A 12,227-nucleotide genomic window follows, 5' to 3' on the forward strand; every position below is an offset into this window, starting at 1 on the left:
CCATGTTATGTGAACTGATATGAACAGCAAGCAAGACTGTGAGACGCAACAGGAAAAATAGTACATTATATGTTCTTTGGAAGGAATGGCTATACAAGGTGGAAGAATATATAATGTATTCATCTGTATATATATTTACACACACACACACACACACACACACACACACACACACGCACACACAAGTATAAGCCAGGTACTCATTAATCAAATAAACCCTTAGAGACAAGACATCACGAACATCTCTTTCACCTTATAATAAAAGTTAAAGGGACGCATGTCTTTGTTTCTAAGATGCATGACATATTATATACAGTCTACCTCCTGACTACTGCTGCAGCCGTGAGATTGCGCTACAATCAGAAGCAGGATCAATCATGGACTCCCTTGGAGTAACAAGTTCTTCGATGACACTGTACTCCTCCATATCATCGAGTGACTACGGTATACAGCCTCATGGAAAGTGTCGTCCCATACCAACGTCCATGTGCACTAAATACTCGTCTATCTATCGATCTATCTATACTTCTATCCTTCTATCTACCTATGTGACATCAGTTGTCTATCTCATCTATTCCCTCTTTTAGAAAGTAATACAGAAAGAGAAGATTTCGTCCACCCAGCTCCCGTCCCTCCAAGATGCATCATTAACAACTACACACAACACCAGCCACCATCTTCGCCACCACCACCACCACCTCCTCCGCCACCATGACCACCACCAGGATCACGGGATAAAATTTTCTGCTTCGTCTCCAAGCCACTTCTGCTTTAACGATATTGTCACTCAAGTCTTGTATATGGAACCGAATCATTAAATTGTAATTGAGAATGAGTAAATTAGCATTCGTTATTGGTGTTTGCAGTGTCATCCTCGTTGTGCTGGCGACCGGTCTGTTGAACTACGCCCTCCGGATGTACTCATCCCGGATGCTCTCCCTCCTGAGGGAGAGACACCGGGAGGCTCACTCCCTCTACATCCCGTTCTTGGGTCTTGTACAGTGCAAGGCCTTCACGCCCCCGGTGCAGGTCCACCCAGACACGTCCATCCCCTTCGTGGGCTACGTCTGGAAGGTCAAGGATGTGCTGGCCCTGAGGTCCTTAGTGTCTGAGCCTGTGGTGCGGGTAACGTACTTCGACACCTTCAGGCGCTGGGCGGAGGTCCTGGCCATCGGGTTGCTCCTCCTTACCAGTGTGATGACACTGGTAAAGGTTTGCCTGCGCCGTGTGCAGCAGAGAAGGTACAGTGAACCCGTGGTCGTGCCCTTGGCAAAGAAGAAGGCACGTAGAGCACGACGGAAGAGGTCTTCTAAGAGCACTCCACAACAGTGTTCTGGTGAGAATCCAATCACTACACCTCCAGTCCAGGCTACACCTGAGACTCCAACCCAGGGGTCTGGTAAGAAGCCAGAGACACCAATCAAACCTCCAGTCCAGGCTACACCTAAGACTCCAACCAAGGGGTCTGGTAAGAAGCCAGAGACACCAACCACTACACCTCCAGTCCAGGCTACACCTGAGACTCCAACCAAGGGGTCTGGTAAGAAGCCAGAGACACCAACCACTACACCTCCAGTCCAGGCTACACCTAAGACTTCAACCAAGGGGTCTGGTAAGAAGCCAGAGACACCAATCAATACACCTCCAGTCCAGGCTACACCTAAGACTCCAACCCAGGGGTCTGGTAAGAAGCCAAAGACACCAACCACTACACCTCCAGTCCAGGCTACACCTAAGACTCCAACCAAGGGGTCTGGTAAGAAGCCAAAGACACCAACCACTACACCTCCAGTCCAGGCTACACCTAAGACTCCAACCCAGGGGTCTGGTAAGAAGCCAAAGACACCAATCAGTGCACCTCCAGTCCAGGCTACACCTAAGACTCCAACCCAGGGGTCTGGTAAGAAGCCAAAGACACCAATCAGTGCACCTCCAGTCCAGGCTACACCTAAGACTCCAACCAAGGGGTCTGGTAAGAAGCCAAAGACACAAACCACTACACCTCCAGTCCAGGCTACACCTAAGACTCCAACCCAGGGGTCTGGTAAGAAGCCAAAGACACCAATCAGTGCACCTCCAGTCCAGGCTACACCTAAGACTCCAACCAAGGGGTCTGGTAAGAAGCCAAAGACACAAACCACTACACCTCCAGTCCAGGCTACACCTAAGACTCCAACCAAGGGGTCTGGTAAGAAGCCAAAGACACAAACCACTACACCTCCAGTCCAGGCTACACCTAAGACTCCAACCCAGGGGTCTGGTAAGAAGCCAGTCACTACAACTCCAGTTCAGGCTTCACCAGCTTGGAAGTCTGAGGGTTCTGGCAGGTCTATGCGGTGGTCTGGCAGGGAAAGGCCCGACAGAACCCCAGCTCAGAGATCTGAGGGGTCTGGCAGGGAGAGAACCTACAGAACCCCAGCTTACAAAACCCCACACCAGACATCTAACGACAACCACATTGTGATCGAACACCCAACACAGATGTCTGGTAACCGGAGCCTTGTAAAGGAAACAAGGCGGCCACCCAGGAAGGACGCCAGTCTGAACACCTCCAAGAGAAATGACAGGTGGGTGGAGTGGCTGGAAATACCCTCAAAAGAACACTGCTACATTAAAAGGAGAGCTCCATCCATACTAGATGAATTGGACGTTAAGGTTACTGTCCCCGACACAGGCGACTATATCATCCTAGAAGGACGCCGTCAAGGGGTAACTAAGGCTTGTTTGAACCTACAGAGTGTGTTCAGGCTGACCAACGTTACTGACGGCGACCTTCACTTGATAGCGTCCAAGACCTCTTACAGGAATCGGCCCTCCAGAGTTTGGCTTTCTGGGCACATCTTGAGAACGGTGAATGTTGACCCCAGCTTCCATGGTCTAATTCTGGGTAAAGGTGGACAAAACGTGGCTGCCATTAGAGAAAAGTATGGCGTTCACATCCACGTGCCCGGGAAGGAAGAAGAATATAAAGTGATTGAGATTGTCGGACTAGCGGAAGATGCCCAGAAGGCCAAGACCGACATAATGCGGCTCCGCAGAAGTAGAGCTCCTCGGCCCTCCAGGAAGAAGGACAACTTCCAGAAGCGCTCTCAGCCTGATCAGAAACAGGACCAAAGTCCGGTGTCTGAGGCAGTACCTGAGGCAGAGCCCGTGGAGGTGTCTGAGGCAGTCCCTGAGGCAGAGCCCGTGTGTGAGGCAGTACCTGAGGAGGAACCTGTGTCTGAGTCAGTACCTGAGGAGGAACCTGTGTCTGAGTCAGTACCTGAGGAGGAACCTGTTTCTGAGTCAGTACCTGAGGAGGAACCTGTTTCTGAGTCAGTACCTGAGGAGGAACCTGTTTCTGAGTCAGTACCTGAGGAGGAACCTGTTTCTGAGTCAGTACCTGAGGAGGAACCTGTTTCTGAGTCAGTACCTGAGGAGGAACCTGTTTCTGAGTCAGTACCTGAGGAGGAACCTGTTTCTGAGTCAGTACCTGAGGAGGAACCTGTTTCTGAGTCAGTACCTGAGGAGGAACCTGTGTCTGAGTCAGTACCTGAGGAGGAACCTGTTTCTGAGTCAGTACCTGAGGAGGAGCCTGTGATGTCTGAGGCAGAATCTGAGGTGAAGCCTGTAATGTCTGAGGCAGAATCTGAGGTGAAGCCTGTGATGTCTGAGGCAGAATCTGAGGTGAAGCCTGAGTCTGAGGCAGAATCTGAGGTGGAGCCTGAGTCTGAGGCAGAATCTGAGGAGGAGCCTGAGTCTGAGGCAGAATCTGAGGAGGAGCCTGTGATGTCTGAGGCAGAATCTGAGGTGGAGCCTGAGTCTGAGGCAGAATCTGAGGTGAAGCCTGTGATGTCTAAGGCAGAATCTGAGGTGAAGCCTGTGATGTCTGAGGCTGTATCTGAGGAGGAGCCTGAGTCTGAGGCAGAATCTGAGGAGGAGCCTGAGTCTGAGGCAGAATCTGAGGAGGAGCCTGAGTCTGAGGCAGAATCTGAGGAGGAGCCTGAGTCTGAGGCAGAATCTGAGGAGGAGCCTTCGCCTTGAGGAGCCCGTGTGTGAGGCAGAACCTCAGAAGGAACCCATTTGTGAACCCATTACACGTATACCATTATCACGTATACCAACCATTACGTGAGCATAGTTTTTCTTTCCAATATTTTTTAAAGATTAATTCTAATGTTCTTAATGTCATGCACCTTGTTCATATGTCATGCACTTTGTAATCTATCATTTCCTTGTTCTCGGGCACTTTAGGTGTTTGAACACATCATTTCCCATGTTCTTACGTACTATAAGTAGTGAGAGGGAGGTGGGTCAGGTGAGAGAGGGTTGTGAGGTAGTGTAGGTGAAGATACCACTTAATGTGATGGATAAAGGAAGGTGTAAGTGGGTGCTGAAAGGCTGCCAGTTAGACTGAACTATGGTAGGAGGGAGCTGAAGGATGAGGATGTGGAGCGCTGATGAGGGTATGTAACGGGGTACATATTCCGCCCATATATATATATATATATATATATATATATGGTGTAGGAGGTAAGCTGCTTGAGGCAAAGAGAAGTTCTTATCTAGGGTGTAAGGCGCGTGTACTAGTAGGAAGAAGGTTGGTCTACGGCAAGGGTGTTTGATGACTCCATGGTTGTTTAATTTGTTTAGGGATGGGATGGTCAGGGAGGTAAATGCAAGAGTTTTGCTTGAGGGGTAGATTAGATGGGATGTAAGTTTGATGAAAAATTGGAGGAAGATAAGTGTTTTGGAAGCGGAAGTGAGTCGTAGGTGGAGGAGGGAGCGATGAAGAATGTGTAGAACACGAGAACGTTATCTCGGAGATGGTTGTGCGGAGGAGGATGGATGTGTTGGAAATGAAATGCATGAGGACAATATGTCGTGTGAGGTAGTTTGACCGAGTAAGTAATGTATAGGTAAGAGATATGTGTAGTAATAAAAAGAGTGTGTTTGAGAGAGCAGAAGAGAGTGCGTTGAAATGGTTTGGTCACATGGAGAGGATGAGCGAGGAAAGATTGACAAAAAAGAGGTAGAAGAGATGTGAGGTTGTGGACAGTAGTTCCAGACTGGCATGTTCCGTTCCATCGGTGGTCCGTTGGTATGCTGACCGCCTGCTGTTCTCGGCAGCCCAGTCTCAGGCTCACAATGATGAAAGTGCTTAGAATGATTGCCATGGATTCATGAAAAACGTTTGGATCATCCCCTGCCTTATCTCATGCTTTTCCTTGTGTCTTATTTCTTATCTTTCGTAACCCTGCCTTAATCTGCTATGTTCGTCTTGTGTTTTTCTCTGTCTTATTTCTTATCTTTTGTAAATTTTCTTTGTGTCTTATTTCTTATCTTTAGTAAATTTTCTTTGTCTTATTTCTCATCTTTCTTTACGAAAGATAAGATATAAGAGACAAAGAAAAACATGAGACGAACACAGCAAATAAGGTAGGGGGTGATACATAAGTTTTTCATAAATTCATCAGGAATAGATTGTCATTTAAAAAGCAGGTAATTAGGCTGAAAGAATCAGGAGAGAAAGTAGTAGATGATGACATAAAGATGTATCAATTATGATTTGTTTATAATCAAGATAGAACAATTTCTATGAAAGAGTTCTGGTGTAACCCAGGACCTCATATTGAAGGCTTCTGGGACCGTATGCAGAAAAATTCTTAGATTTCTGCTTATTTTTATGCTTAGCTGAGCAAGTGACTTCAGTGCCACACAGAAAAGGACTAAGCAGGATGCCTAGCAAAACTTAAGCATATGATTTAAGAAGTATGAAATGCAGTTTGGGTCAAAATATTTGTCGTCTGCTAAGCAAATATTTAAGCGTAGGGCAGCTTTCAAAAACATGCTTAGCAAAATTCTTAAAGTTAAGTAAAATTCTATGGGGTTAAGCATACTTAAGCATTCTAAGAAGTTTTCTGCATACGGCCCCTGGAGCTCAGGGCTGCGCTACTTCCAGTAACAGGGAAATGTGGATTCCTTTGGAGTGAGAACTTCTTAGACAAACTCTACTAAAGATGACTTAACATTCATGATATAACCTCTTTCAAGCGAAGCCCGATAAATTCAGGTACAGTGACGGGGACACTAGAAGGCTAATGTGCAGCAGCAGAAAGTTAGTGATAGCTTAAAAAACTGCTGAATGGTATTACATTTTCTTGTCAAGTTAAACTCCTTTTTCCTCATTTTTAACCAGATAACCCAGTCGATTGCCAATCAGGCCTCCTGTTGTCTGTCTTTCTCGTGTAAACTCGTGTAATATCTGAAGAACAAAATGACTAGTTGTCAAGTGTTTTGACAGTGTAAGGCATTATAGACCCAACACAGGGAGACAGAATGGGGAGGTCTTGGTAAACAGAGAAGTAAGTCAAAAAGGGAGACACAGTACCAGAGGTCCCACATAAGGCTCATGGTCCAGATGAAACTGTATGCTGAAGACGTGTGCAGGTACGTGTTCACGATGGTGCTCAGGAATAGTTCAGTGTCATAGGACTGGCAACTATCGGATCCACTTTAAAGAAAGGAGACAGAGAGGTTATGCTGACCTGACGAGTGTGGTTTGTAAAATATTAGAAACGCTAATCACAAAAATAATGGAAGACTTCCTGGAAAAGGAAGAAATATCAACCCGAGATTCAAGGGAAAAGGTTACGTATAGCAAACCTTCTAGATTACTTTGAGAGAACGAACTTCATTTTAGATAAAAGAGAATATTGGATCGGTACCTTTTGACGACATAACACACACACGAGATTGGTAAACAAGCTAGACTTTCAGACAGCAGTAAGGGGAATACTCCTTTCATAGACAGAAAATGATCACAGTGTTAGAGAACAATGAGGATTAGATCATGAAGGTCGTGAGTCGTGTGGAAGATTGCATCAACTTACAAAGGGATCTGATTAAGCTTCAAAGTTAGTCTGATAAAAGGCAAATGAAACTCAACCCGAGTAAATGTAAACTAATGAGGACGGGACACAGTGAAAGGTGGCCTTGATACGAATATTTTATAACTGGAAATGAATAACAGAAACATGTGTGTGTGTGTGTGTGTGTGTGTGTGGGAAAGACTAGTGAGTCGACAGCGCAACTGATCTGTCGCTGGACACCCACCTGAGGAGAACTATATAGATAAACTGAGGAGGGACTACAGAGATGGTACGACGGTAACAGACTTAAGACACTTGATTTACAGTGAGGGCTTAGAGGTCCATAAATCTATCCACTATGTAAATAAAAAAAAAGGAGTAAAGAGTGTCTCGATCACAACTATTTTCTATTTTACCACTTGATGATGTCATAAGTGAACAGTGCTTCGAAAGATGTATAGATAAAACAACCAGAGGACAACGAATCATGATCTCAAACAAGCGACCTGTGAAAGAAGATGGAAATAAGTGATTTCATAAAATGGAAGTTGCGGATAAATGGATTAAACTGAGTGATGAATTTGTTCATATGGATATCACACACACAGGCTTTGAAAGTGGAGACAGCTCAAGGGATGGGGCGCTATATATATATATATATATATATATATATATATATATATATACCTTCTGTTAGAAACCATTATAGTTTGTGAATAAAGTGCAGTGAAGTCAAATGACAGAAGAATTACTTCACAGACTTAGATTGATAGATATAAAAAAAAGGATAATGTCAACCAACTTTGTTGGATGAGTATGATGAATACGTTACGTGGGTCTCATGCAAATATATTTGTCGTAGCGCATCAAGAGTTTGCATTACCTAGAGGAGTAATTAATGTAAGTGACAGTAATGAAAGTGTCGGGTGTATACAATCACAGTTAATGTCATTTCTCTACTGAAGGTTAAAAACGTTTCTAATTTCTTTTATTTTCCTGCTGTCGCTACAGCGTTGGATGCCATGCGATTACTTCAGCATGAATAATAATGAACACTGATACATTCCAGTCATACAGTTTTGCAGGTTTTTCTTCTAACCTAACGTACTTTGACACCAAATTGAAATGTTTTCATCCGCATCTCGCTACTGACAAAAAAAAATTTTGCACGGCATTTGATGTCTTATAGAAATTCAAGCAGTTTGAACCTTTCTATATTAATATGTATAACGACTTTGTTTGATATGGTGCGCAATCTCAAAGCATGTTTCTCTCTCTCTCTCTCTCTCTCTCTCTCTCTCTCTCTCTCTCTCTCTCTCTCTCTCTCCCTGTGTATATATTTTTTTTCATACTTCGCCATTTCCCGCGTTAGCAAGGTAACGTTAAGAACAGAGGACTGAGCCTTTGAGGGAACATCCTCGCCTGGCCCCCTTCTCTGTTCCTTCTTTTGGAAAATTAAAGAAAAACGAGAGGGGAGGATTTCCAGCTCCCCGCTCCCTTCCCTTTTAGTCACCTTCTACGACTAAAAGTCAACATCGTAGCAATAATACCGCCTGAATATATTTTTATTTCATCAAAATCTAAATCAAACTCCTTCTAAAATCATGTGACGTCACAGTTCAAAAGCCTTTGTAGATGTACTTCACTATCCTACGTCCGCCACCATAAGACTTCCATTATCCTACATTCTCTATCCTGTGATGCATGGCTTCAATGACCCCATGATCAAACCTCAAACCTAACTGAGAACCATTTCTCACACCTGCTCAGCCTTGCTTACCAAGCCACCATCATCCTCGTACATTGCTGCCAGAAATCACCATCATTGGCCACCATCTCCCGCTGTCACTGACGCCTTCATGGCACGTCGTTGTTCTCCAGCCCATGAGTGATACATCTCAAACCTGAACCATAAGAGCTTCCTCTAGGATCCTCCAATGTGGTATGTATGAACGAGATGTGGAATCTAATACCCAGCGAGGAGGTTCATATCCGCCACCTCTTGCCTCTCTCAGATGTTCGAAGGGGATCTATGATTTCATCAATGCTTCTCACCTGGAGGGGAGTTGGGTGTGTGTGTGGCGAGGGAAGAGATGAGCAGCAGGTGACAAACCGTATTTGCTGAGGACATTGCAGACATTCCACTCCTCTTATCAATCAACTCTTGTGTCCCCCTGACGGGGCCCTTGTCTTCCCGTCTCCATTTTGATGTTCAGCGTGGAACCCCTAAGGACAGTCAGGGCGATGGGTGTTAGAGAGAGAGAGAGAGAGAGAGAGAGAGAGAGAGAGAGAGAGAGAGAATGATGTAGTCTTGGCAACATCCGTCAACATTATCCTGCTCTGACACCAGGCCTCACATCACACGTCTCATTACACCGACCCCGTAACTCAGAATCTATTATCTCCTCTTCACGCTATCATTACCCCAGTTGTGACCCCACACAGTGACCTCATCTACCAACTCTCTGACCTCCTCTTCACGCTATCATTACCCCAGTTGTGACCCCACACAGTGACCTCATCTACCAACTCTCTGACCCGTGTTCAGTACGTCCTGAAGTTAGACATGTCTCAAGCTAGTTCATCCCACACTTTACGAACTTAAACTCTCGTAAACTCTCGCGACTTCCGCACATCGCGCAACGACCTATGCGCACTTTCCGCTCCTCATTTAAACATTAACTAGCCAGATTGTCACCTTTTTTTTCTAGCTATATCCTCGAAGCCTATTCCCTGTCCTTCCAGAGGATATGACCCGTAATATGAAACATTTTCAACGTAAATCTTTCCTACATCCGTGTAATTACTGTGCTCACTGATGCTGGTTAACTAGATGCAAAATTCTAGTCTCGAGAATTTAAGGTTAGGGAGAATTCGCAAGTTTACGATCTATTTCCCAATGGAAAAAAAATAGATGGTTTATAACCTGTCTTTTTGTTTTTTCTGTTATGATTGAGTTTCGTTGCAACTTGTTATTCTTGATATCACTGGGAAATGATAACATGTAAAGGATTGCTTTGGTGACGTATTCCTTAATATTAAGTTTGTGGTCATCATATAATTGCACAGGTTTAGTATCAAGTGTGGCAATACAGTGAGCCACATTGGTTAATACTGGTTAGCCACATTGGTTAATACTAGTTAGCCACATTGGTTAATATATAGATCTTTCATTGTTATGACCGTGTTTTGGAAAGTAGACAACTTGTAATAACTGCAGCTCTTCCTGCTGGAGATCCACCATGTCAGTTTTGAATCCCCCACACAAGGCTAGCTTGGACCACAGACACCTGCTCAGGGTTACCTGATGTGTTATAATGTTAGTTTACCAATACAATAGCGAGAGACTGGATGGGAGAGCTTAAAGGAGACAGAACTTCGTTTTTCGAGTGGTTTGTGAGGCTGGAGTAATATCCAACAGAACTGATGAGGAACTGCACAATATTCCGTGCCACTGAAGATGAAAACCAGTTTAATGGAGCTTCCAAGTAACACTACCACTACCCTGAGGACGTTTTCTGTAATGGGATAATATTCAACGTGGACGAAGAGGTCAGACAATTTGCTTATTCTAATTGTGCTGGTGTTTGATCTCCTCTCTCTCTCTCTCTCTCTCTCTCTCTCTCTCTCTCTCTCTCTCTCTCTCTCTCTCTCTCTCTCTCTCTCTCTCTCTCTATTCAAGGGGTCAGGCTGAAGCAAACTGTACATGGCCAAAGAATTAAACAGAAGTAGATAATAAGATCTAAGGTCCTCCCATTAGCACTAAAGAATTTAGTGGGTAACATTTATCATCATTTATGTAATAATTCTACGAAGTATGTCTTTGCCCTAACTTTTGTTACCTGACTGTCTTCAGCAAACCTTCCTCAATTACACATGCCTTAACCACACTTAACCACACAAATCCTCCCTCGTCAAACCTGAACCTTAACTAACATAACTTTTACCAAAATGTTTGCAGCCAGACGTCCTGTAACTCAACCCTCCTCAAAGGGATTCTTTTCTGTAGTCTACCTAAAGTTACCTTCACTTAGCGAAAACCTCTTCCATCAAACCTTCTTTCACTTAGCTTGTCATTCACCGCATCATGGTAACCCCGTTACATGAAGTAATATACGTGAAGATAAGAAAAAGAGATCACACACACACACACACACACACACACACACACACACACACACACACACACACAAACAAAAGCCTCGCCAGTTTCTCAAGACTTTTTCAATCACGACCCTGAAAGACACAAGACCTCTGTGTCTCTCACCTTCGTCGACTTCATCCAAACTTTAGTTAGATCTTTCCAGCCATAACACAGTCATCAACAGAGCCATCTGCCCCTCGGCTGCGAGGTCGTCTCATTCCACTGTCCACAGACTTTCCCGGTGACTGACATGAAGCTGTATGCCGGTGTGTGTGTGTGTGTGTGTGTGTGTGTGTGTGTGTGTGTGTGTGTGTGTGTGTTGGTCTGGCATATCTCCACCTCTCCGACCACATAGCCATCCACAACACCTTCAGCTGCCTCCAGAACCGAACCACAGCCAACCACGTTAGCATCAACCAAGCCAGGAAGGAACACGGTCGTACATATCAACCTAGCTTTCCAACCAGGTCCCATCCCCTCCTCCAGGTCATGTAGTCTAGAACGCTTCTCGGTGCCACCAAGGACGACATATCAAGGTAGAAGGAACATGTCAGTGTCATCCGATGCTCCAGTGACCGTCGGCTGCCAATATCTGGTCTCTCTACACCTGGACACAAAATATTCGACACAACTTTGTGTCTCTGCAGCTCCATACGTCCTCCACCTGATCCTCTTTCTGAGCCACTACAAAAAAAACAAGGACGACTACAAAGAGGATTGAATCGAGGGTATTCAAGACCATATTCGATCATTCCTAGACCATTATCATACTATTAAAAGGCACTTAGCAAAGTTCTCTCCAACTATCATGTGGACCTCATTCGACAGTTTGGGATATGGCTGCTACATTACGCTGTAGCCAGGTCATGCCACCAAAGGGGAATTGTCCTCAAAGATACAGTCTTGGCTTCACCAGAGCATCGTGCCATCTTTAGCTCCTACCGAATACTATACAAAGAATCGCATCTCATTCAGTGGCTAGCAAACCGCACATTTACCTCCACCTCTATATTTCACTGCCTTTTACATACTCTGTACTTTGTCAACCTCATTCTTCACTGTTGCATATATATTCTTTGTATATTTTTAGCCTTTAACTGTAGGTGATTAAATGAAGGCATTATTATCATTACTGATATTATTATCATTATCATTATCATTATTATCATTATCATTATTATTATCATTATTATTACTAATATCATTATTATCATTATTAATAATCATTTTCT

At 44.4% G+C, this 12,227-nt stretch overlaps 1 protein-coding gene across 1 annotated transcript; it reads left to right on the forward strand.

Moving 5' to 3' along the window:
• The first annotated feature begins 403 nt into the window (after window positions 1-403).
• On the forward strand, window positions 404-6,143 carry LOC139767228 (uncharacterized). Its single transcript, XM_071696370.1, has 2 exons — window positions 404-3,666; window positions 3,946-6,143. Exons 1-2 carry the CDS (start codon window positions 832-834, stop codon window positions 4,021-4,023), a joined length of 2,913 nt encoding a protein of 970 aa, XP_071552471.1. The 5' UTR covers window positions 404-831; the 3' UTR covers window positions 4,024-6,143.
• Window positions 6,144-12,227: the final 6,084 nt, after the last annotated feature.

The sequence above is a fragment of the Panulirus ornatus genome, chromosome 59 (genome assembly GCF_036320965.1).
Source record: "Panulirus ornatus isolate Po-2019 chromosome 59, ASM3632096v1, whole genome shotgun sequence".
Lineage (NCBI taxonomy): Eukaryota > Metazoa > Arthropoda > Malacostraca > Decapoda > Palinuridae > Panulirus > Panulirus ornatus.

Bases quoted from the DNA above. Each gene is read 5' to 3' on its own strand.
- LOC139767228 (XM_071696370.1), top strand. From the start codon at position 832: ATGAGTAAATTAGCATTCGTTATTGGTGTTTGCAGTGTCATCCTCGTT. The intron at 3,667-3,945 runs GTGAAGCCTGAG...GCAGAATCTGAG, and splicing joins TGTCTGAGGCAGAATCTGAG to GAGGAGCCTGAGTCTGAGGC.